The sequence below is a fragment of the Protopterus annectens genome, chromosome 8.part0, assembly GCF_019279795.1.
Source record: "Protopterus annectens isolate FY-2018-M chromosome 8.part0, PAN1.0, whole genome shotgun sequence".
In the NCBI taxonomy this organism is placed as follows: Eukaryota; Metazoa; Chordata; order Ceratodontiformes; family Protopteridae; genus Protopterus; species Protopterus annectens.
The window spans coordinates 836,768,697-836,796,448 of record NC_056741.1 but is presented as its reverse complement, the minus strand read 5'-3'; the positions used below and the strand labels follow the sequence as shown (position 1 = coordinate 836,796,448).

The window sequence follows — 27,752 nt, the reverse complement described above, 5'->3', positions numbered from 1 at the left end:
TTACCTATGTAATGGATATGTACTGCTAGCATCACACAGGGTCAGCCCCAAATTACAACACTTGTAACTTCTGGACTATCAAGGTAAGTGTTGAACCTGGAACAAGAAAATAAATGGATAAGAGCATAAATGAATGCCAGATACTTGCATACTGTTACTTGAAAATGTACCTAATTAGAATGTGTGTGGGTTGTCCAGAAATGACATCAGTATGTGACACGACTGACTTATGTCGATAGATTTCTACTGTTTATCGGCTAAAATACCTCACGCATTGAAAATGCACACAGTACGAAAAGCAGTCCAAAGTCTAATTATTCCTACATTCTGACAAATGGAGCAATAAGGCTCACTGATGTAACAACAATTTCAAGGTAGAAATTACAACAGTAAAAAGGCTATAAGACATCAGTAAAAGTTTCAAATAGCATCACCAGGACATATACTAAGCACTCAATTAGCTATGTACCCTGTGCATCAGAAAAAAAAAACATATAAATCCCTGAATCAAAAAGATGGAAACAAAGTGATGGCAGAGTTATCATCATTTGCAGAGGATGGGGGTGGGGGCAGGAGGCCAAGGTTGACACCAAATTAGTGAGTATGTGTGAGTAAGCAACCCAAGCAAGCAGAAATGCAAATAATATAAAATGACCACTGAGACAAAATGACCTGCAACCCTCATTAATGCCTCATGTAGCTGGTATGTGTGGGTTTCTGTATGGGCACTTAATGTGACATGTGTGTGTGTGTGTGTGTGTGTGTGTGTGTGTGTGTGTGTGTGTGTGTGTGTGTGTGTGTGTGTGTGTGTGTGTGTGTGTGTTTCTACATTAACACAACCAAGCTGTGTGCTAGCTCTGTGTCCTGCCATGTTCAACAGGTGTGACTCCTGCATGGAAGAGGTATCAGTTCATTGTCATTGCAAGAAAAATAAACAGAAATCTTGAGGAAAAACAATGAACCAAAAACTTGCAAGGCAGTCACAAAGTGAAGCATGCTGTGCTAGTGCACATAAACCCAAATGTACACACACAATAATGTGCATAAAATAATTTAATAAACAAAACGGTGATATCTTTCATCCCTACCAAAGGACTTCATCAGAACATTAAAATGAAACAAATACTACACCTAAATAGCAAATTCAAAAGGACACATTACATTAAGCAACCCATCATATCCAGGAACACTCAGGTGAAAAATTAAAGTAACAGTAGTTGAACAATCAAATCTTTAATGCAATAAATCAGCATTACCCTAGTATAAGCATATACAGAAAGCAATTAAATATAACTAAAAGGGTAAAAATACAACCAGTAAAAACAAGGCATAACCTCCAACTACAGTTTAGCTGCACACATTCTGATAACACAATTAAGTGAAATCTTATTATTTAAACTGGGGGGGTGGGGTGGTCAGCTTCTCATCTAAGCTGCCAAAGAAGCTCCCAGTACTCTACTTTCTGTCCCCATGACCTCTTCTAACATTTGATAAAACTTGTTCCAGTATAAAAATAAAAACATTTTATTATTAGGCCAAACCTGTTATGTTTAAACAAAGCATTATTAACACTGAGCATATTTAAATCATACATACGTTCATATATGCATTTTTTAAGAGCATGTTCAGTTTTGCCAATATAAAATAGTGGCAAAAAGTCACAAAAAACAAGATAAATAGCTCCAAATAAATTACAGTTACAAGCACGATGCAGTTTAAACACAAAATTAATGCTTTTCAATTTTAAAGTTTAGCCAACAAAAATAAACTTGCACTGTGAGCAGGACCCACACTTTTGCATTCCTTTATGCTCTTTGGTAGAAACATTTATAACATTAGTTGCTGTAGTTTACTGCGACGTTTCCTTTAAATGAATTACACAAACTGGGGACTCACCCACAATATATTATATAACTTACTGTCATGTTCTATAATCTTCCATTTATTAGTCAGTACCTGCTTAATAGCATTACAACAAGGGCCATACTTTACAGTCATAGTTTGTTCATAGTCAGAGGACAAAGCATGCATTGTAACTGTAGTCTGAGGACCTATACCTGGTAATGGAAAAAAAAAACTTAGTTCTTTTTTTGCAAACCTCATCCTTAATGTTATTCAGCATGTTATTATTTCGCTTGTTGTATAAAAAGATTTTGTCCCATACATAGCTCTCCACTTTGCATATGTATCTTCTTGACACACTTAATTTGGTCCAATTGCCGATACAACATGATTGCATTGTTGGCACCCATCTGTATTGTGATGATTGTTCATATTTATCCACTTTTCTATTCATGTTCTTGTTACAGTGTTAAAGAAGTGGATAGTTATGGTTTATTCCTAATTCCCTCCTGAAAATTCTTTAACTGCTTCCCCTGTACTTCCCTCTAATTGCCCTCTATTTCACCACTTTCCTATCTACCCCATTTTCAAAAATTTAATCTGGTCAAAAAGTAGAATAACACACCACACACATGGCCAGAAATGGCCCCTAATAAAGCCTTGACTTTTTGTCCTCCGCATTTGCTCAGAGTTTAGTATCACACACAAGTGCTGAGTAACTGTGAATGGCTCTTCATATTCTATGGCAAAACCTAGCATGTTTTTGCCATTGTGCGCACTAGTCCGGTTAACTCTGCGCAATGCTGCTTAAACTTGCTATGCTAGCAGAACGTAATGTTAAACCAGAATAAAGGTAGTACTTTGAAACATTTACTCTAACAGTTATTTGGACTGCTGAATGTAACAAAATGCAAATGACTCTGTGACGTATTGACAAAAATCACTTGGCTGAAGATTTTTTTTGGACAATATCTTCAAGGGTTCAATACCATATGCATCTGTCATCATTTCTTAGTGTGATTATATATGTGTGTGATATACTTAATAACCCACATATTAAAATTTGCAAAAGTTATGAAAAATTGCTAGTGAGAATTGCTTGTCTGTGACAAATAAAGTAGTGTTGCTTTGGAACACTACCTAGGTTTCATGATTTTTGAAAATTAGTGTGACTGAGCTCATCAATGAAGTTTTAAGATCACTAGTTTCTATGTTTTTTTTATTTTTTTCCTCAACACTCATGGTGGTGAGGTTGGAACTAGACAGATTTCTATGCGTGTTCATTTTTTTTATTTTTAGTTAATTAGTTAGTTACGATTTGTTGACCAGAACAGAGCTCTTGGAAGTCTTATCATGGGAAAAGAAAATACAAAGTAACATCAGACAAAGAAGTAGTTTACAGTACAGCTGAAGAGAAAAAAAAATAAGATTGCACGTGCAGAAACACAAAAACAGCATCAACAAAGTCTGTGTAGCATAGTTCAACTCTGTCTAATACAATATCCAGGATGGAAATGCATTACACCAACATAATAGAAGTCTGTCTAATAAAGTAGGCATCTATTTATTTTATTTATTTATTTATTTATTGAGATGTCTGTGCTGCTGCTTTATTTATTAAGGTGTGAGATGTCCATGCTGCTGCTTTATTTATTTATTAAGATGTCTGTGGTGCTACTTTATTTGTTTATTGAGATGGCCGGGCTGTTGCTTTATTTATTTATTGAGATGGCCGTGCTGTTGCTTTATTTATTTATTGAGATTTCTGTGCTGCTGCTTTATTTATTTTATTGAGATGTCCTTGCTGCTGCTTTATTTATTTATTGAGATGTCCATGCTGCTGCTTTATTTATTTATTGAGATGTCCATGCTGCTGCTTTATTTATTTATTGAGATGTCCGTGCTGCTGCTTTATTTATTTATTGAGATGTCTGTGCTGCTGCTTTATTTATTTATTGAGATGTCTGTGCTGCTGTTTTCTTTATTTATTGAGATGTCTGTGCTGCTGCTTTATTTATTTAACATAAACCCAAATGTACACACACAATAATGTAAAATAATTTAATAAACAAAACGGTGATATCTTTCATCCCTACCAAAGGACTTCATCAGAACATTAAAATGAAACAAATAAAGGACACATTACATTTAGTAGTTGAACAATCTAATCTTTAACACAATAAATCAGCATTACCTAGTATAAGCATATACAGAAAGCAATTAAATATAACTAAAAGGGTAAAATACAACCAGTAAAAAATAACCTCCAACCATTCTGATAACACAATTAAGTGAAATCTTATTATTTAAACTGGTGGGTGGTCAGCTAGCTGCCAAAGAAGCTCCCAGTACTCTACTTTCTGTCCCCCTTCTAAGATTTGATAAAACTTGTTCCAGTATAAAAATAAAACATTTTATTATTAGGCCAAACCTGTTATGTTTAAACAAAGCATTATTAACACTGAGCATATTTAAATCATACATGCATTTTTTAAGAGCATGTTCAGTTTTGCCAATATAAAATAGTCAACAAGATAAATAGCTCCAAATAAATTACAGTTACAAGCACGCAGTTTAAACACAAAATTAATGCTTTTCAATTTTAAAGTTTAGCCAACAAAATTTATATCAGTACAAGGGCCATACTTTACAGTCATAGTTTGTTCATAGTCAGACAAAGCATGCATTGTAACTGTAGTCTGAGGACTATCTGGTAATGGAAAAAAACTTAGTTCTTTTTGCAAACCTCATCCTTAATGTTATTCAGCATGTTATTATTTCTTGTTGTATAAAAAGATTTTGTCCCATACATAGCTCTCCACTTTGCATATGTATCTTCTTGACACACTTAATTTGCATCTGTACAGGATGACTGTTCATATTTATCCACTTTTCTATTCATGTTCTTGTTACAGTGTTAAAGAAGTGATAGTTACATTTATTCCTAATTCCCTCCTGAAAATTCTTTAACTGCTTCCCCTGTACTTCCCTCTAATTGCCCTCTATTTCACCACTTTCCTATCTACCCCATTTCTGGACCCAGCAGCTGGAGAGGCTTCCTCACCAAAAGGATAAAGGGTCTCAAAATCTGTCCTATGCTGCCCGACTGAAAGAACTCCAGCTCTATTCAGTCTTGCTCAGAGGTGACCTTTGCTAACATACAAGGCCATGTCAAACCCAGATTTGATGAATATGCTTCACCTCAAAAATCTAGATCCATCAGAGCCACAAGGCGGAGACTTAAACTTACACGGCTATTAATAGGACGTGCTGGAGGGATAGATTCATTACCCAAAGACTCCCTATGCTGTGGAACAAAATCGGTACATGAGGCAGAGCACCTCGCTGGCCTTGTTCAAGAGAAATCTTGACCAATGGATGGGAGATCGCAGATATACCCCAGGGATTACCTCAGTGTCACTGCTCGACAGAGGCACAGCAAAATAATGGGTATAGTTCCCCATACTAAAGGGGTGGCGTAAGCCACAAAACGATGGGCTAGGCTTGTAAATGCCCTCGGGCAGATAGCCTAGTATAAACCTATAAACCTATGAACCTATGGTCAAAAAGTAGAATAACACACCACACACATGGCCAGAAATGGCCCCTAATAAAGCCTTGACTTTTTGTCCTCCGCATTTGCTCAGAGTTTAGTATCACACACAAGTGCTGAGTAACTGTGAATGGCTCTTCATATTCTATGGCAAAACCTAGCAAGTTTTTGCCATTGTGCGCACTAGTCCGGTTAACTCTGCGCAATGCTGCTTAAACTTGCTATGTTAGCAGAACGCAATGTTAAACCAGAGTAAAGGTAGTACTTTGAAACATTTACTCTAACAGTTATTTGGATTACTGAATGTAACAAAATGCAAATTACTCTGTGGCGTATTGACAAAAATCACTTGGCTGAAGATTTTATTTGGACAATATCTTCAAGGGTTCAATACCATATGCATTTGTCATCATTTCTTAGTGTGATTATATATGTGTGTGATATACTTAATCACCCACATATTAAAATTTGCAAAAGTTATGAAAAATTGCTAGTGAGAATTGCTTGTCTGTGACAAATAAAGTAGTGTTGCTTTGGAACACTACCTAGGTTTCATGATTTTTGAAAATTAGTGTGACTGAGCTCATCAATGAAGTTTTAAGATCACTAGTTTCTATGTTTTTTTTTATTTTTTTCCTCAACACTCATGGTGGTGAGGTTGGAACTAGACAGATTTCTATGCGTGTTCATTTTTTTTATTTTTAGTTAATTAGTTAGTTACCGTTTGTTGACCAGAACAGAGCTCTTGGAAGTCTTATCATGGGAAAAGAAAATACAAAGTAACATCAGACAAAGAAGTAGTTTACAGTACAGCTGAAGAGCAAAAAAATAAGATTATACATGCAGAAACACAAAAAGGGCATCAACAACGTCTGTGTAGCATAGTTCAACTCTGTCTAATACAATATCCAGGATGGAAATGCACTACACCAACATAATAGAAGTCTGTCTAATAAAGTAGGCATCTATTTATTTTATTTATTTATTTATTTATTGAGATGTCTGTGCTGCTGCTTTATTTATTAAGGTGTGAGATATCTGTGCTGCTACTTTATTTATTTAGGTGTGAGATGGCCATGCTGCTGCTTTATTTATTTATTGAGATGTCTGTGCTGTTGCTTTATTTATTTATTAATATGTCTGTGCTGCTGCTTTATTTATTTAGGTGTGAGATGGCCATGCTGCTGCTTTATTTGTTTATTAAGATGTCTGTGGTGCTGCTTTATTTATTTATTGAGATGTCTGTGGTGCTGCTTTATTTGTTTATTGAGATGTCCGTGCTGCTGCTTTATTTATTTATAGAGATGTCCGTGCTGCTGCTTTATTTATTGAGGTGTGAAATGTCCATGCTGTTGCTTTATTCATTTATTGAGATGTCTGTGCTGTTGCTTTATTTATTTATTAATATGTCTGTGCTGCTGCTTTATTTATTTAGGTGTGAGATGGCCATGCTGCTGCTTTATTTGTTTATTAAGATGTCTGTGGTGCTGCTTTATTTATTTATTGAGATGTCTGTGGTGCTGCTTTATTTGTTTATTGAGATGTCCGTGCTGCTGCTTTATTTATTTATAGAGATGTCCGTGCTGCTGCTTTATTTATTGAGGTGTGAAATGTCCATGCTGTTGCGTTATTTATTTATTGAGATGTCCGTACTGATGCTTTATTTATTTTATTGAGATGTCCATGCTGCTGCTTTATTTATTTATTGAGATGTCCGTGCTGCTGCTTTATTTATTTATAGAGATGTCCGTGCTGCTGCTTTATTTATTGAGGTGTGAAATGTCCATGCTGTTGCGTTATTTATTTATTGAGATGTCCGTACTGATGCTTTATTTATTTTATTGAGATGTCCGTGCTGCTGCTTTATTTATTTTATTGAGATGTCTGTGCTGCTCTTTTATTCATTTATTGAGATGTCCGTGCTGCTGCTTTATTTGTTTATTGAGATGTTCGTGCTGCTGCTTTATTTATATATAGAGATGTCCGTGCTGCTGCTTTATTTATTTTATTGAGATGTCTGTGCTGCTGCTTTATTTATTTATTGAGATGTCCATGCTGCTGCTTTATTTATTTTATTGAGATGTCCGTGCTGTTGCTTTATTTATTTATTGAAATGTTCGTGCTGCTGCTTTATTTATTTATTGAGATGTCCGTGCTGCTGCTTTATTTATTTATTGAGATGTCCGTGCTGCTGCTTTATTTATTTATTGAGATGTCTGTGCTGCTGCTTTATTTATTTATTGAGATGTCCATGCTGTTGCTTTATTTATTTATTGAGATGTCTGTGCTGCTGCTTTATTTATTTTATTGAAATGTCCATGCTGCTGCTTTATTTATTTATTGAGATGTCTGTGCTGCTGCTTTATTTATTTATTGAGATGTCCATGCTGCTGCTTTATTTATTTATTGAGATGTCTGTGCTGCTGCTTTATTTATTTATTGAGATGTCCATGCTGTTGCTTTATTTATTTATTGAGATGTCTGTGCTGCTGCTTTATTTATTTTATTGAAATGTTCGTGCTGCTGCTTTATTTATTTATTGAGATGTCTGTGCTGCTGCTTTTTTTATTTATTGAGATGTCTGTGCTGCTGCTTTATTTATTTTATTGAAATGTTCGTGCTGCTGCTTTATTTATTTATTGAGATGTCTGTGCTGCTGCTTTATTTATTTTATTGAAATGTCCGTGCAGCTGCTTTATTTGTTTATTGAGATGTCCGTGCTGCTGCTCTATTTATTTATTGAGGTGTCCGTGCTGCTGCTTTATTTATTTATTGAGATGTCTGTGCTGCTGCTTTATTTATTTATTGAGATGTCCGTGCTGCTGCTTTATTTATTTTATTGAGATGTCCGTGCTGCTGCTTTATTTATAGAGGTGTGAGATGGCCGTGCTGCAGCTTTTTTTATTTATTGAGATGTCTGCGCTGCTGCTTTGTTTATTGAGGTGTGAGATGTCCGTGTTGCTGCTTTATCTATTTATTGAGATGTCGGTGCTGCTGCTTTATTTATTGAGGTGTGAGATGTCTGTGCTGCTGCTTTATTTATTGAGGTGTGAGATGTCTGTGCTGCTGCTTTATTTATTGAGGTGTGAGATGTCCATGCTGCAGCTTTTTTTATTTATTGAGATGTCTGTGCTGCTGCTTTATTTATTTATTTATTGAGATGTCTGTGCTGTTCCTTTATTTATTTATTGATATGTCTGTGCTGCTGCTTTATTTATTTATTGAGATGTCTGTGCTGCTGCTTTATTTATTTATTGAGATGTCTGTGCTGCTGCTTTATTTGTTTATTGAGATGTCTGTGCTGCTGCTTTATTCATTTATTGAGATGTCCATGCTGCTGCTTTATTTATAGAGGTGTGAGATGGCCGTGCTGCAGCTTTTTTTATTTATTGAGATGTCCATGCTGCTGCTTTATTTATATATAGAGATGTCCGTGCTGCTCCTTTATTTATTGAGGTGTGAAATGTCCATGCTGTTGCTTTATTTATTTATTAATATGTCTGTGCTGTTGCTTTATTTATTCTGGTGTGAGATGTCCGTGCTGCTGCTTTATTTATTCTGGTGTGAGATGTCCGTGCTGCTGCTTTATTTATTTATTAAGATGTCTGTGCTGCTGCTTTATTTGTTTATTGAGATGTTTGTGCTGCTGCTTTATTTATTTTATTGAAATGTCCATGCTGCTGCTTTATTTATTTATTGAGATGTCCATGCTGCTGCTTTATTTATTTATTGAGATGTCTCTGCTGTTGCTTTATTTATTTATTGAGATGTCCGTGCTGCTGCTTTATTTATTGAGGTGTGAGATGTCCGTGCTGCTGCTTTATTTATTTTATTGAGATGTCTGCGCTGCTGCTTTGTTTATTGAGGTGTGAGATGTCCGTGTTGCTGCTTTATCTATTTATTGAGATGTCCGTGCTGCTACTTTATTTATTTATTGAGATGTCTGTGCTGCTGCTGTATGTATTTATTGAGATGTCTGTGGTGCTGCTTTATTTATTTATTGAGATGTCTGTGCTGCTGCTTTATTTATTGAGGTGTGAGATGTCCATGCTGCAGCTTTATTTATTTATTGAGATGTCTGTGCTGCTGCTTTATTTATTTATTGAGATGTCCGTGCTGTTGCTTTATTTATTTATTGAGATGTCCGTGCTGCTGCTTTATTTATTGAGGTGTGATATGGCCGTGGTGCTGCTTTATTTATTTATTGAGATGTCCGTGCTGCTGCTTTATTTATTTTATTGAGATGTCCGTGCTGCTGCTTTATTTATTTTTTGAGATGTCCGTGCTGCTGCTTTATTTGTTTATTGAGATGTCTGTGCTGCTGCTTTATTTATTTATTGAGATGTCTGTGGTGCTGCTTTATTTATTTATTGAGATGTCCTTGCTGCTCCTTTATTTATTGAGGTGTGAGATGTCCATGCTGCTGCTTTATTTATTTATTGAGATGTCCGTGCTGCTGCTTTATTTATTTATTGAGATGTCTGTGCTGCTGCTTTATTTATTTATTGAGATGTCCGTGCTGCTGCTTTATTTATTTATTGAGATGTCTGTGCTGCTGCTTTATTTATTTATTGAGATGTCTGTGCTGTTGCTTTATTTATTGAGGTGTGAGATGTCTGTGCTGCTGCTTTACTTATTTTTTGAGATGTACATGCTGCTGCTTTATTTATTTATTGAGATGTCTGTACTGTTGCTTTATTTATTTATTGAGATGTCTGTGCTGTTGCTTTATTTATTGAGGTGTGAGATGTCCGTGCTGCTGCTTTACTTATTTTTTGAGATGTACATGCTGCTGCTTTATTTATTTATTGAGATGTCTGTACTGTTGCTTTATTTATTTACTGAGATGTCCGTGCTGCTGCTTTATTTATTTATTGAGATGTCTGTGCTGTTGCTTTATTTATTTATTGAGATGTCTGTGCTGTTGCTTTATTTATTTATTGAGATGTCTGTACTGTTGCTTTATTTATTTATTGAGATGTCCGTGCTGCTGCTTTATTTATTTATTGAGATGTCCGTGCTGCTGCTTTATTTATTTATTGAGATGTCTGTGCTGCTGCTTTATTTATTTATTAAGATGTCCGTGCTGTAGCTTTATTTATTTTATTGAGATGTCCATGCTGCTGCTTTATTTGTTTATTAAGATGTCTATGCTGCTGCTTTATTTATTTATTGAGATGTCCATGCTGCTGCTTTATTTATTTATTGAGATGTTTGTGCTGCTGTTTTATTTATGTATTAAGATGTCTGTGCTGCTCTTTATTTATTTATTGAGATGTCCATGCTGTGGCTTTCTTTATTTATTGAGATGTCTCTGCTGTTGCTTTATTTATTGAGGTGTGAGATGTCTGTGCTGTTGCTTTATTTCTTTTATTGGATGGCCATGCTGCTGCTTTATTCGTTTATTGAGATGTCTGTGCTGCTGCTTTATTTATTTATTGAGATGTCCATGCTGCTGCTTTATTTATTTATTGAGATGTCTGTGCTGCTGCTTTATTTATTTTATTGAGATGTCCGTGCTGCTGCTTTCTTTATTTATTGAGATGTCCGTGCTGCTACTTTATTTATTTATTGAGATGTCTCTGCTGTTGCTTTATTTATTGAGGTGTGAGATGTCTGTGCTGCTGCTTTATTCGTTTATTGAGATGTCTGTGCTGCTGCTTTATTTATTTATTGAGATGTCTGTGCTGCTGCTTTATTTATTTATTGAGGTGTCCGTGCTGCTACTTTATTTATTTATTGAGATGTCTGTGCTGTTGCTTTATTTATTTATTGAGATGTCTGTGCTGTTGCTTTATTTATTTATTGAGATGTCCATGCTGCTGCTTTATTTATTTATTGAGGTGTCCGTGCTGATTCTTTATTTATTTATTGAGGGGGGGGGGTGTGAAATGCCCCAGATAGATCTGTCTGGTGGTTAGAGATAACCAGTCTCAAACCCTGTACCTTAGCCTGAGCTCTCTACCCTTTCCACCACTTTTGGTTTAAGGTTTTATCTCTCACTGTGAACCTGTTATCACTTTGCCTTCCATTCCCTATTGAAATATATTACTAGCTTATCATTTTTTAACGTAAATCCAAACCAGCCCAAACGTTGAAAATGTTGAAACACAGGTTCCCAGTAGGAAGGTAACTGGAATAAAGAAGCTGAACTACTACAAAGTAAAATCTTTTTTAATACAAAATGGTGAGCGCTTTCGCAGTGGTGACCATTGCTTCATCAGACAGTTCATTCAAACAGCAGCAGCACTTAAATACTTTAATTCATTACAAGAACAACCAATCCTACCACTCAAAGTTAATATAGCACTCAGCAATCAGTTAATTACTATGGTTACACATTTTGCCCTTGGTTAATTGCTAAAGTCAGAGAAATTCTGTTTAAAAACCACATACACAAAGTGTAAAGACAAGGACGTGGATAAATATAAATAAAATACATAAAAAAGTCAATGAATAAAACATATGCTCAGTTTCCTCATTTAGTAACTACTTATGTGCAAAGCTATAAACACAAAAATATATTAAAAAAATAAATAAATAAATATATGTATATATATATATATATATATATATATATATATATATATATTTATATATATATATATATATATATATATATATATGTATATAGAAAAGTATAAGCAGTACACACTCAACAGCTTAATGAATACATATATTCTGCCTAATAAATGCACACGTTGTCCACCTAGTAAATAAATATACTTTAATGCATACATTTCAACAAATGTTTGTCTTTAATGATATCTATGCTAAAAGCAGCTTAAGAAATACTGTCATATTGACCCAAAACCCTGCATGTGTTTATGGAGTATTCTCATGTTAGAACAGCATTTACTTAAGTGGTATTATTATTTTTATTTTTATTTATTATTTTAACCTTCAATTTGCATAGTGCTTTGGCTAAGCATACATTGACCATATATTCTTGTTTCAGGTTTTACACATCCAGAATGTCAGCAAGAGGATGGGGGACATAGTCAATACTACTGAAAATATGGAAGTAAAATGGATTTCACGTTTAGGAGCACACAGAGGTTTGGGTTTGAATGATAGTGTTCCATTGAAGCCAGTGGTGAAATCTAGAAGATTAAAATAATAAATAAAAATAATAATGCAATTTTATTTTCACTCCCAAAAACTTTCAAAGATTTTCTATTACCTCACTAGTGAAATGTGGCACCCTGTCAGATTCTATCTTCATGGGTAACCTGCAGTGAGTAAATACATGGTTTATTAGAAACAAGGTAATTGCTTCTGTAATGTTATTAGGGACAGATAAGCACTCAGTCCATTTTGTATACTTAAAGATGACAGTTAACAAGTAGTAGAAGACCTACTTATTGAATCAATCCAGTCAGTTTGGAGGTCACCGTAGGGTATCATTATGCTCTTGTTTGCAGGGGTGCCCTGTGTCTAACGGAAACTGGCTAGAATTTGCAGCACATTACACATCTTTGCACACAAACATCGTAACATTACTACACATGTAAGGCCAGTAAGCTACTTCTTTTAGTGTCTCATGTGGTCTTCTGTCCCTGTGGGCTCCTGTCAGCTCATCGAATGCATGCTGCAGTGTAATCCCTGTGTGTGCCAAAAGTACTACCCAGTGGAATCTCTGTGAGGTATCAGCAGTGATTTCCGGGAGACCATATTTTAACAGAAATCTTTTTGATTATAATTGGCCTTAAGATCACAGTTATTTTGTGGATCACTTTCATCAAGTTTATTTACACTATGATCCTGAACAAAACAGTAAAACTTCTCTACAGCCTTATATTCCTGCTACATTTTTACCAAGCCATAATCAGGCTTGCCACTGTGCAAAGTATACTTGTATACTGTCTTTTTGCGGACAATTTATTATATGCACCCTTTCTTGGACTGGAGGAAAGTCCCAGGTTTTACCTTTTAAGGCATCTTCCTTATACACAGCATCAGCTAAATCAATTCTAGCCATGTCTACTCGCTGCACGTTTAAGTGACTTTTGACCCTTTTTTAGTACTCCATTAAGCCATGATCTTGCATTAAATGATCTTTAGCTATGATTTGTTCAGCATGCATAACTTATTTTTTCCTTTAGAGGTGAGCATGGCATTTACTGTCCAGCCTGGCAAATGTATAAAGAAATTATGTCTAGCATAAAGAGTCTACCATACCTCTCAACTTCTTAGAATAAGAAATCTGACAAAGACATAAATAATGTGGGGACAAAGGCCCAAAATTAGGGATAATTTTTAAATATTGATCTTAGAAACTTAGAAAGATGATAGAACAACAGGTTTTGCTTTAACACAAATTTTCTGAAGACTGCGAAGTCTGAATTTCAAATGTATCTCATTATTTTCTGACTTCAATTCTCAATGATTTGCAAATGATTTGCTAGAGAACCACAATTTTATGAGAAACAGACCAAAAATATGAGGCAAAAATCTGGACATTCTGAGAAAATCTGTACAGTTGAGAGATATATATGGTCTGTACGGATCCCTGTCAGTTGATCGAATTTCCAAAATGCTGAATGTTATATGGCCGAGACCATATAACCGACATTTTGGAAGTTCAAAAGTAAAATATAAACAGTTGGGCAAGTCCTAATGCATCCCCCACACCCCTGCTAATTAAATATACCAACCACGAGATTGCACTACATTTAGGAAAGTGGCAAATTTCCTGTTCCGCAATGTGTGGTGGTCTCCATTCATTCTGTTTAAACTTCCAAAATGTTGGTTATATGGTCTCAGCCATATAACGTTGGCATTTTGGCAGTTCAGTCAGCTGAAGGGAATCTGGTCTGTACATATTGTAATATCATACAAACTGAAATGGACTCCTATGTATACAGCTACACTGTTACTTGACCAGATGGCTTGACTTATCTTTGTGCAACACTGCATCCAAGCCACAATAGCTGTCTCCATCCTGGCTAAAAGAGCAACCATCAGCATTTGTATATATTTTCGTCATAGTTGTATCTGCTTTGCTGTCTAGCAAAGCTGAAAGCCAAGTCCTATAGAGGTGGTTATCTAGACTCTTCAGACTTTTTGCAGTCATGCATTTGCATATCTGCCATTTCCTGGGAAATTGGGCTACTTTTGTTTTTGGCATATTTTATTTCCAAAAGTTGATCCAACAGGGATAATGTCCAGGCTACAATTCGGCTACTAGACACATTACTATATTTAAGTTTCTGACTTCCCAGAAGTGTAGTGGGATTGCTTCCTTGGATCACATATTCATGCTATCAGAACAAATATGAGTAGGTAGGAATGTAATATTTTTATTATCATCTATGCATTTAGTCTGTAGGAGAAAACAATGGTAAGCAACCACATTGATTGTTCTACTCCTAATTTAACTTGCTACCAACCTGAAAACATCTAGGATAAGTCATTTTGTTTTTCTTACTGACTTACTAAAATAGTTCTGCAGTTATTTTTGGAATTTATTTTGATATGAGTCAGCATTCTTTTGTATTTAAAGTCTAAATAAAAGAGCAAACGGCACACAGCCAAACCAATTAGTAAAAAATTACAAGAAAATCCTAGCCAAACTACAGTTTTCAGTGTGCAATTCCTTAAAACCTCTTGTAAAAGGGGATAATGGGATATATGTAAATGAACCCTTAAGGGCATCAGGTGTTTCAGCTATATGGCAGTTCTGAAAGCTCATGATTTTTTTCTTTTTAAGTCTGTTAATGGACAAATTCAGGCCAATAAAGCCAAACCCCGCTAGCTATGGACATGCATGTTTCAGTCTTCTTATGACTTTATCAAAATAGCATAAGTGGAGTGTATGGCTAGCCTTTGGAAACAGAGGATTTTTGTACCCAATTTATGTCCATAACCATTAAGGTGTCTGCAAAATAAGAGCAGAGTAAGAACCAAGCCATTTCTTGGCCTCTGATTCCTTGTAAAACCTTGAATTATGTGATTTGCTATTGGCCAGTAAGCTCAGTTATTTTTTTTTGTATTTCCGAGTTATTATTAGTTGCTTATGTTTGTGCAGTATAGACTGAGGTACTTAGAACTCTATAGCTTCCTTTATAAAACCCATTCCAGAAAATTTTACATACTTAATAGTCATTAATTGCACAAAAAGCACTAGGTTTGTGAAATGTGTCTTGTTCCTTTTTGTGTGTTGGTTTGCATTGCTCGTTTTTAGAGAGATAACAATTCAGTCAAGTAATTCTTTATTTCTTAAGCACTACTCTCCCTCCACCCCACAGAATTAAGCAACTGGAGCCATGGATCTGCACTTATCAATTTTATCTGTAGACAGCTTGGTTGAAATGTGCATCCTGCGACAACATAACAATTGTTTCATGTTTGCAGACAACTAACTATAATATAAACAATTCACCACAGTGTGTGAGAGATGTAGTTATATAATGTTGGAGGTAAAGCTCTCACTTGAAGGCACTACAAATAGTAAGCAGGTTGTTAGCACCACACAAGACCATACAACACCACACTAGTCCAATCTCAAACACCTCAGACCTAACAGACCTACATATGTTGAGGCTTTTAGAAGTACCTAAGCCATAGAGGCGTCCTAAAAGGAGCTCATGAAACAGTGACCCTCAGGAACCACAAAAACACACATCCCAGGCAGTACCCACCAGGAAACATACAACCAGGAGTCAAACAGACTCACTGTAAAAGCCCATAAGGGAAAAAAAAACACATTTCAGTAGTCTCACCATGGATAACTCCATAGTGAGACACAGTGATGTGCAAAGAGAGGGTCAAAGTCAGTTACCTAACAGGTGCCAGAATTCACCACATCACACAAGCACTCAAGTCCCTGCACCACAACTACACATATGACAAAGTCATTGTACATGTGGGTGTAAATGACTTGAGATGTACCTCTCTGGACAATGTGAAGAAAGACATTCTGAAGCTCTAGGAATATGTGACTGAGGCGGGTATGAACCTAGCCATGAGATGTATTCTACCATCACCAAGAATGATTTCACAATATGATCAAACAATAATTGACTATAACATTTGGCTTAGGTTCTGGTGTCATTTTAAGGGGATGCAATATCTATCAGCCTGGGAAGAGAAGGTATACAGTCCAAACTGCTTTGCAGGGATAGCCTGCACCTCTCCCCCAAAGGCTTCTATATATTGGTTAAAACCTTGTCCACCCCCTAGTACCTTTTTAGTCAAAGTTAGTCTTCTAAAGTTTCCAACATAACTAAACAGAATCAGGACAACATTATGGTATAGTTGCTCAATGCTAGAAACCTTAAAAAAGCATATCCTGCAAGCAGTGCTTACCCTGGAAATGTAAATATTTGCATTGTCATTGAGACCTGGGTCAGAAAACAGTGAAAGCTTTCCATCAGTGGAAGGCTTCACTGCCTATTCTTCATACAAGTCCACAGCATTAAAAGTAGGAAGATGCCTCCAGACTCATTAGGCAAGATAATGACTTGGAACGCCTCCATATACAACTTACTATAAGCAAAACCCCTTATCACATGGTAGCAGACTACAGGATTCAACTCTATGTCCCACATAGTCCATATCTCATCCCTAACCAGTATGGAGTCTCTATGTATTAAGCCAAATACCATTCTCCTGCGAGACTTGCATGTCCTCAAAAATGTATGCCCAGAGATTTCTGGTCTTCATAAATACAAACTTCATGGACCAGTAACTTCATACACCAATTATGGGAGATAAAATCTTGAACCCTTCCACTAAATAACATAATTATTAAGTTTTAAAACTGGTGCAAGTGAGCACCCATCATTTAAACTGGGTGCAGACATGGCATCCAAACAGATTTGCCACTTTAATTCTTGTTGAGTGAAATGTTCATCAATGATTTTCCCCTGTGCATCCTTTTTGACCTGTTGAATAACCACAAACCCAAATGTATGTGTTGGATTAACACTAATGTGTCTGAACAAAGCATTGGTGGTTTGCTCTTTTCTGATGTCCAGATTGTGTTCATAAACATGGTTCCTTCATCTACGGGAGGTTTTGCGTATATAAAATGAGGGGCAGTGTTGAACTGAGCTTGGACATGTGCTAATGAGGGATGCTGAGTATATTTGGAAAAAGATGTGAAGGATGAAGCTACCAGGTAACAGGAAAAGAGGAAGGCCTAAGATAAGGTTTATGGATGTGGTGAGAGAGGACATGCAGGTGGTTGGTGTGACAGAGCAAGATGTAGAGGACAGGAAGAAATGGAAACAGATGATCCGCTGTGGCGACCCCTAACGGGAGCAGCCGAAAGAAGATGATGATGAGTGTTGAACTGAGCTAGGTAAACAACTTGTGAACTAGTGCAGTAGTAACGTCCAACAGTTTTATAGACTTTACTCCTTATACAAAAAGTGACAGCCTCAATAATATACCTAAACTGAGGACAATGCCCACATTTAAAAGCACCCCTCCTTTTCAAGCTACTTCCTACTGTTCTATTTTCAAGTAATTGTTTAAAAGATCTATCTTTTTTGTAGGTAATGGTGGGTCTCAGACCAAATTTTGCTAATATAGAAGAATCAGAAATAAGAACTGGCCAATTTTGAGTTAACACTTTAGCTATTCTAGGGCTGTCCAAATTATAAGTAGTAATAAATGAATGTCTCATACTTGGAGTGACACTGTTATTAACTCTGGGGAAGGGGCTGGATCCTTGCTCCTCAGTCCTGACCAAAATAGGCCTATACACTCCCAGACTTCTTTTGGTAATTACATCTGATTGTAGATCCAATAACAAACCTAATGGATAACCCCTGTTCAAAAACATTTGAATAAGTTTGTCAGTTTCAGTTTTAAAGGTATCAAATTCTGAAATCATTCTAGCAAGTCTGACTAATTGGCCCATAACCACAGATCTCTTTTGATTCTGTGGATGACAGCTAGAATAATGCAAATAGGTGTATGAGAAGGTGGGCTTACGAAAAATAGTGGAGACATAACAAGCTGCACTTTCATTTTTACTCACCAACACATCCAAAAAGGAAATCTGATTAAAATCATAATTACAAGTGAATTACAAAACTTCAACAGTGTTATTAATGTATGTCAAAAATTCATTTAGTTCTTCTGAATTTGTCCACAACAAAAAGATGTCATCCAAAATCGAGTTTATAAAGCTCAACAAGTGTTAAAATTACTGTTAAAAATAAAATTGTCTTCCCATTCAGCCATTACCAAGTTAGCAAACATGGGTGCACAGGCTGCACCCATGGCAAACCCAGACACCTGCCTGAAATATTGGATTTCAAAGAAAAGAAAATTGTACTTTAAAACAATTTCCATTAAAGTAGTCATAATATAAACCCAGCTAGAACTAAATGAACCAGTTTTGTGCAACTGACTCTCAAACCAAATAAGGCCAGTGGTATGTGGAATGACTGTGTATAAATTGTATACATCAATGGTCACAAAAAACAGAATTATATTCAGTTTCACCTAAAAGTTGTAAAAAATGCCAAGAGTCCTTACAAATCTGCTGCATGTTGGATAAATGTGTTTTAGTAACTAAATCCAAGTACCTAGCAATAAAACAGGTTTTAGACCTTTTGGCATCCACAATTGGTCTAAATGGAGGTTTTTCCATATTTTTAGGTAATTTAGGTATGCCAAAGATATTAGCTACTGCAGGTTTATTATTTAGCATAAATTCATATTACTTTTTAAGAATAGAAACTTCCATCCATAGGTCAAACAACAAAGCATCAATTTTACCATATGCAATGTTAATTTCGTTAATAGAAGAAATCTCATAATCATCAGTCAATAATATTTCATGCATATCACCAACATAATCAGTTTGATTCATTATTACCAAGACACTGCCTTTATCAGGCTTCATTATTCTTATTTTTGTATCTTTTGTAAGTTCATTTAACAACACATTCTCCTGTTTAGTTAAATTAGCTTGGTAATCATGACACTTGTCATTACAAACATTCCTAAAATGCACCTCACAAACTTGTTCAAAATTCACTAAAGATGGCTATAAAGGTGGATTAAACAAACTTGAACGGTGCAAGGAAAGCTTCAATGGTAAATCAGTATTATTAAACCACATAGCTAAATTCAATTTGCGTACAAACAACCTAAGGTCAATAATAAGGGTAGAAACATCTGTCCTTCTAGTAGGCACAAAGGTGAAACCTTTAGAAAATAAATCTGCATGAGCTGTAGTAACTTGCACCACAGAATAATTATAAATGCTAAAATCACTAGTGGAGTTCAAAATAGTCTTAAACCCTTTAGACTCAGCAACAGAAGCAAATTCACAGTTTAATTCAGTACCTGGTACAAATCCTTCATTTATTTCCGATACTGGGACTGTTTGCAAGATGACCGCTGTTTCTAAAACTGTTTGGGTCTCTCTCCTTGTTGAAAATAAGTCTGTTTGGTAGTATATCCTGGGCCATTTCGATGTTGCTGGCCCTGAATTCGCTCTGATCTCCTCAGTTCCACTTCCTCTAAAGGGGCGGGTGTAGCCAAAAAGGAAGCATTTATAAGTTTTGGTGATGTAGAACGATTATTACTGTACTGATTGGCTGCTGAAGATTGATTGGCAAGCAGACCAGGTGGGTTTGGATAAGCCCTTCCTTTTTGAAACTCCAGAAGGTCCCTTCTCAGTTTTGAAACTTTCCTTTGCAAAATATGATAACAAGCAGTGTCCACTTTATCAAATGTATTTAAATAATTGGTTTCATAATCAGGAAATAGCAAATCATTTTTAATGGAAGTGTTTAAAGCATCCAAGTCTGTAGATAATTTCTCTAGCTCAAGAGTGTTGTATTTAATGTTCAGATGTAAAATATCCAAACCAGTTCTGTGAAAAAGCTTATGCAGTTCAGCCAATAATTCAGGTTTGTCAGCAACTCCATTGGTGTAAAGCCATACTCTTAAATCCCTTGTTATAATCTGTGCATCAATGTTGTTCTTAAGATACACATTCTCCAACTGCAAAACTTTTGCAATTTACTTTCAAACAAAAGCAACTGCATAGCTAAGGAAGGGGCTGAATTTGAGCTAGTAACAACAGTTTCTGTTTACAAATTAATGGAAAATTGGTTATTTTTCCAGTCTGAAAACTGGAAAATGACTTGCAATGTCAATGCTATTGTTCATTTCCACTACATTGTGTCGATGTGTAGTTGCTCTTGACTCACATTAATGCCACAGTGTTGATTCCCATGGCGCCGCAACAGTGGGAAGGTTGACTCATCTGCTGTATCAGTTGGGTTAATTCACTGATAGTAACTGGATTCTCCATTCTATCCAGCTGTGGTCCCCATTAACACATATAAACCCGATACGGATCCCAAAGACAAACTAGGAATACCAAACCATGACAAGGAAACTACTTGCTGCTTGAAACCACTCGTTTATTGAGTCAATAACTGTACAAAAGACTTCTACTAAATAACATAATTCTTAAGTTTTAAAACTGGTGCAAGTGAGCATGGCATCCAAAAGGATTTGCCACTTTAATTCTTGTTGAGTCAAATGTTCATCAGTGATTTTCCCTTGTGCATCCTTTTTGACCTGTTGAATAACCATAAACCCAAAAGATAGATCTTTTAAACAAATTTGGTCCAAGACCCACCATTACCTACAGAAAAGGTAGATCTTTTAAACAACTACTTGAAAATAGAACAGTAGGAAGTAGCTTGAAAAGGAGGGGTAGATTAAGGGACCATGTTTATGAACGCAATTTAGACATTAGAAAAGACAGAACCACCAATGTTAGTTCAAACACATTAGTGTTAATCTTACACATACTTTTGGGTTTGTCTTTTGGATCCATAAAAGTAAATGATGGCCTGACTAAATTCAAAAGCCCCTTCCACCTTGATGATGTCATTGTTTATAAAGAATCTGTTACTGCCAAATTCTATGTACATGTAAATTGTTGCATAGATGCATTGTCCCAGTCAGAGATAATACCCAGTTAATATATATAACTTTGCAGGCAATTTGCTTTGAGTGGTGTTATTTGGTCATTTTTTTGTAAGCTAAAACATATACCAGCGTAAGAGATAGCCAAGATGTCCTTGTTCTCCAGATAGAAAAAAAAATCTTTTAAACTGAGCATGGCTTCTTCCACTCTGTGTTGCAGTGCCTTTGTGTTTTCCTGTACTCAGTATTCCAGCAACTAAACAATGTTTTCTTTTGACCTGGTTGCATACTGCCACACATATATATACTGTGTGTGTGTGTGTGTGTGTGTGTGTGTGTGTGTGTGTGTGTGTGTGTGTGTGTGTGTATATATGTATATATGTATATATATATATATATATATATATATATATATATATATATATATATATATAAAGAAAAAGAGTAAATAGCAATACATAAAAGAAAATTAATATTAATAAATATAAACAATACTTGGTTAAATCAATTACATTAATAATAGTGTTAGAAATAATAATCATCATGACTATTAATATTAGTTATATTTATATCAAAGGCTTTATTCCTATATGCTCCATTTTATCAGTTACTAACTGACTAGTGATCTGGTGGTAGAACCATTCACTTGGTGTGATCACATGAAGTGAAGTCTACCGACATGGAGTGGAATCCTCAGACCTGGTCCTGTACAATACATGATATGATCACCCTGGACATATTTACCATTATCTTGCTTTTCAAGCTTCACTGTTGTAGTGCCATAGTACCAACAGGCTAACAGGAGCCCATAATCAGGCCTTAACTTCTGCCCTTGACATAGTTCCTTACCTGTGCATGAATGGTCTACCTTGTTCTTCATGGACTATTGTTTAACTTTGTGTTGTTCAAGAAGACTGAAGAAAGGCTTGGGGTTAAGTGGTGGCATTTCTGTCTGCTTGAGTAATAGCTTGCTCTGGATAATCACGATTCAGATTACCAGGCTGAGGTCTCCCATTAGAAGTCTGAGTACTTGCTCTGGGAAATTTCTGCCTTTGGTAAACAAACAGCACTTTTCTTGGTGATGAGGAGGCTGTGCAGTCTAGCTTGCTTCATGCCCCAAGACTTTATCTAGTGAAGAATATGAACTGGTGGCTTGGTATTTTGCTATCAAGCTTTCCCTGATGATCTTGGGAGTCCCATAATATGCTCACCAGGGTTGAGTAAGCGATTCCTGGGGGTTGAGACCAATTCTGGTTTGGTATGAATTTTATATTTCCAATAATGATAACTTTACTATTTTCAGTATAGGTGTTACTAACTGTGGAGGATCCATGTCCTACCAGGTTTGTTCTTGCCTATGTAGAGGTACTGAATCTAGTCATTTATCAGATAATCATCCTTCACCCCATTAACACACGAATGAAATTCACTGCAGTTATCTGTGTCTCCATCAGGCAAGTTATTAAAGGGGGATTGAGAAACCATTCACCCATCCACGAAGGAACTGAATTAACCATATCCACCCCTTTACTCTTCCTTCTCTTCAGCACTCTGTCTTGTAGATAGCTCTGTATGCTTAGGCCATCAGAGGTATGACAATGTGACATGTTCTATACTATCAGATCATGCATCATGAAAATTAGTATTGAAAAGTGGCAGTGCTTCAGTACTGAGAATTAAAGAAGATGACATTTACAGCAGCAGCAGTGGACTGCTTATATCAGAAGCGTCTGTGAAAAGTTTACCAGTATATTCCCCAGTCTTGTGTAAGTATGTAATTATTAACCTTGTAAAAAAATGCCAGTAATACGACTGAAGAAAGAAAACTGCCACAACCTTATATTTAATGTGTTTTGTCCACTTTAATTATTATAAACTTTATCAGAAATGCCATCCACACATTTTAAATCATTTAAATAATAAATGAACCATCTCATGTGATCTAAAAGACCAATGAAATGTATAAAACACTTAGTATATTTTTTCAAATGCAGTACATATAAGAAATTCATTGCCTTTCTTAAAAAAACATACTTAAACCATCCAAATTAGAATGTTTTATGCATTAGATATCTTAGCCAACAACAAAGATTGGCGTGTTATGAAAGCAGACAAAAGGGGTACCATTGTTATTATGAAGTCAGTGGACTACGGTATAGCAATGAATTCTTTGTTGAGTGACCAAAATTGTTATAAACCTGTCACTAAAGAATATATTACTAAAAGTTTTTTGAGATTGGACACTTGTTTATTTCACTTATTTAGTCAAGGTAATTTAGATTATTCTGTATATGAAATCTTCAACAGGTCAAAAAGGATGCAAATAAGATTAGTCATAGTAGAGGACACTATACCTGTAAGACTAAAAATGTGGTTTATGTTGCTATGTGTGTCTCGTGTGAACATTTTTATATAGGGAAATCTATAAGAACACTTAATAGACATATATATGAATACATTGTGGCTATAAGTAAAAAAGGATATGCCCAATGTGTTAGCAAAGCACGCTATTACTTGTTCAAATTATAAAAAGTTTTCATTTTTTGTGTTAGAAAAAGTTAGTGATGACACATTTTCTGTTAACTTTAAAGTTATTTTGGAATGTAAAGAAACCTTGTGGCCGATCTTATTCAATGCTGATCAGCTTTCTGGATTGAACGACATGATTAACATAAAGTGCTTTTTACAAGCAGAAAGGTTATAATTATAATAATATTTTTTTAATAGTGATTTACATATACACATATTTTTTAGCATTTTTAGTAATTTGTACATTATTGTACAAAAACATGGTTTACTATTGAAATGTCGAACGGCACTACATCGACTGTACTATAGTTGAACACGGAAGTTCGAAAATAGTAATGTCGACGACAAAAAAACAATCTAGGACTGTGTTTTGACATGGGTCGAGGTAGGGGAGATGTTTGTAGTTCTGAATAATACTGAACACCTACCTCGACCCATGTTAAAACCATTCCTAGATTGTTTTTTTGATGTCGACATTACTATTTTTGAACTTCCGTGTTCGACTATAGTACAGCCGACGTAGTGCCGTTCGACATTTTAATAGTAAACCCAAAAATATTCTAATTTGGATGGTTTAAGTATGTTTTTTAAGAAAGGCAATGAATTTCTTATATGTACTGCATTTGAAAAAATATACTAAGTGTTTTATACATTTCATTGGTCTTTTAGACCACATGAGACGGTTCATTTGTTATTTAAATGATTTAAAATGTGTGGATGGCATTTCTGATGAAGTTCATGATCATTAAAGTGGACGAAATGCGTTAAATATAAGGTTGTGGCAGTTTTCTTTCTTCAGTCGTATTACTGGCATTTTTTACTTGGTTTTTGGTGTGTGTCAGTGTAATTATTAACCTTGTTATGGATGGCATATATTGGTTTATTGCTTTTTTGTGTCTATAAACAGCCATTATACCTCAAGATGAGAGACAAGTATCCTGAGTACTAAATTATGTACAACTTTCACCACAGAGATAAGAGGAAAGATAGGCATAAAATTTCCTTAAGTGTTCTTATTATTCCTTTGTGATTGAAAAAATTAGGTATAATTATAAAAGCAAGCTAAAAACCAATTCTTGATTACTTTATTGATATTCCTTGGAACAAATTACATGCCTGACTCATTTTCTAGTGGGACAGATGTTGGTGAGGAGTACAGTTATGGAACAGCATCACTGCATCTTAACTTTTATGTGACAGTCGAATGCAGACAGATGATATGTAGAAAATGGGATCTCCTAGGATATCTTGAACAATGACCTGCGTAACCAAAATGCAAAACAGAAATGCCTAAATATCAAAAGGGTAAAATCTCCAACTGTAAGACTTTTTTTCATGGAAGCCCCACGTAACCCCAAGGTGGTGGAGGCAAGTCCCCAAACTTCCAAACTCTATGCCAACTCCCCAGCTGCACAAACATGGAGATGGGAGATCTCCCAAAGTAATGGAATAACTGCCATCAGACACTTGACTATTGCACTGGCAGTGATTCCTTATGGAAAACAGATATGTTCTTAGGTATCCTATGATATGGGCACTGGATGCGTGGGCAATTTGACTTCTACCACCAGTAAATATGACACAGGAAATGTTCCTGATTCTGGTAAGTGGAGAAGTGTGGAGTGCAGGGGACATGAGTAGTATGCCCAGTAGGAGAGTACCCAGACCTGTTCTATCTCAACAAATTTTAAAACAAGTGTTTAACAAGATAATGTTAAGACACCGAGACTTCTTATTTTAAGATGATATCTTACTCTGTATTTTAATTTGCGTTGAGAATGCCTAGTAATTAATAATATCAGATGTTGCTATTGCTTTGTATAGGCAGCATAATAAAATTGACTTTTACTTGCTTTGGGACGAACAAAGAACTAGTTATTTGTTTATGGCAAGAGAGTACAGCTACTGGGACATTCATGAAGTTTTGAAGTATGGAAAACTGCCAACAGTGAAAATTGTAGAAGAATTGGACAGATGTTTAAACAGAATAAAAATATGGACAATGTATTCCATGTCACTGTTTATATAACTTGTCTGTCAACTTTATTCTGATGAAATTAGTAAAGCGATGTAATAAAATATGTTTCAGCTGCTGTACTAACCTTGGATAATGTAAATCATATTTCTTCTAGATGTTCACATTTTCACAGACTCCTTTCGGCAAGTGAAGTGATGAAGATTTACTTTTGTTTTCACAGGCTGCCTTCCTTCAAGTGAAATGGGAGTATCTTCAAAGAATTCATCTGCAGATAGAGGTAGCAGAATATCTTCCAGAATGTCTCCTGAAGGACTACTGAATCGCAGCCATTCTACTATTTAATTTTGTTGCCTTTTTAACTGTTGTTTTGCTTTCTTACTAACCTCTATTTCGTTTTAGATTTAGTCTTATTTTAATTTACTAGTTCCTTGTCCAGCGGTTCTTAAAATTGCTTTGTTGTAATGATTCAGCGCCCCCCCATGCACTTGATGGAAAGTTAGAGCTATTTGGATTTCCTGTCTGTGAAGTAAATTGTCTTATTGCTACTAAATAAAATGTTTCACTTATCTAGTCAAAGTCTGTGACATACTGATAAAAACTTATGTTATTGTTCATGATAACTCCAAAAACTCTGTTATCGTCTTCATTTAGTGGCTTACAAGATATTTTGTATTCAACATATCTTTCTTTCTTCAAAGATTTGCTGCTCCTACATTTGGTAACATAAGGAATGAGTCTTTTATTTCTGCAACAAGTACTTATTTTGCTCTGTACATTCTGTATCATTTTGCATTCTTTGTTGACAGTCCTAATTTACAGCTGCCTGTGTATTTTGATAACCTCAGTTTAAGAAAATAAATAAACAAAAAATACATTTCTAATACATCATGGAAAAAGATTTTGAATAAGAGCAGTCCCAGCACTGAGGCATACAGATTGCTCAGGAGTGATCTATGTCTTGCCTACAAGGCAATCTCGGACCCTGCCCTACTAGAGATGCTTCATATCTGTAAGTCTAACTCTCTGTGCATTGTCTGATATGCGAAATTAACAAAACCTGCTGGAGATGCAGGTTTGTCTCCCAGAGGCTGCCCTGTCTCTGGAATAGACTTCTCATGCACGTCAAACAGAGCACCTCACTGACCCTCTTCAAGTGCAACCTTGATGAGTGGATGAGAAACCACAAATTTGTCCCAGGGGTTCCACCTGTGTCCCTCATTGACAGGGGTGACAGGTGCTGACTGATGTTTCTTTTTGGGGATAAACTCTTGGCTAGGCTTGGAAGGGCCCTAGAGTCATTAGCCTAGTAACCTCTTATGATCCTATGTTCCTATGAGTGACACTAATTATTTCAGTAGACCTGGGAGGTTATCTGCACGTGCTGCAGTCTTACCTTCAGCCAGTTATTTATCCATTAACTATACAGATGTTAATATTTAGTTAAGAGTTTATCTGTAATACCCTTATGGGAGTTATGTTAAGTGCCCCGGCAATGTCTACATACACTGCTATACTGTCAGTTCCCTGTCAATTTCCAATGTTAATTTTTCAAAGAATGACATCAAATTAAGGAAAAATAATTTTCCTTTCATTGTGGTATAACAGAATTTTCCTATGACTTCACTTCTGCTTTCATAATTCTTATAACTCATGAGAGCAAATGTTTATTGCCACTTCCTGATAAATGGACTGCTTGGGCGTGGTGGCACATTTTTTATGACCGTTAGTCAGATGTGACTTTTTTTTTACCAGATGCTCATGCCTATTTAAAGAGGGTATATTTAATCGTTAGTAGCTTGTTTATTCGTAGATTATTACTAGGCTAATGACTGGTGGGGGAGGGGCTTTTTAAGCCTAGCCAAATTTTTCCAAAATAATAATGACGTCTTGTATCTGTATAGGACATTGAGGACCAGGCATTTATAAGCTACCTCTGTC

The 27,752-nt window shown here is 35.7% G+C and overlaps 1 protein-coding gene across 3 annotated transcripts in view; it reads left to right on the top strand.

The window, feature by feature from the left end:
* LOC122809090 (class II histocompatibility antigen, B-L beta chain-like) overlaps positions 1–26,697 on the top strand; it is a 284,840-nt gene extending 258,143 nt beyond the window's left edge. For 2 of the 3 annotated variants that reach the window (XM_044080318.1, XM_044080319.1), the window contains exon 6: positions 26,035–26,153. In XM_044080318.1, the coding sequence (XP_043936253.1) occupies positions 26,035–26,053 (19 nt within the window). In that variant the 3' untranslated portion in view covers positions 26,054–26,153. Of the gene's footprint in view, positions 1–26,034 lie in introns of all 3 variants that reach the window. The other variant, XM_044080320.1, reaches the window with a different exon arrangement.
* Positions 26,698–27,752: the final 1,055 nt, after the last annotated feature.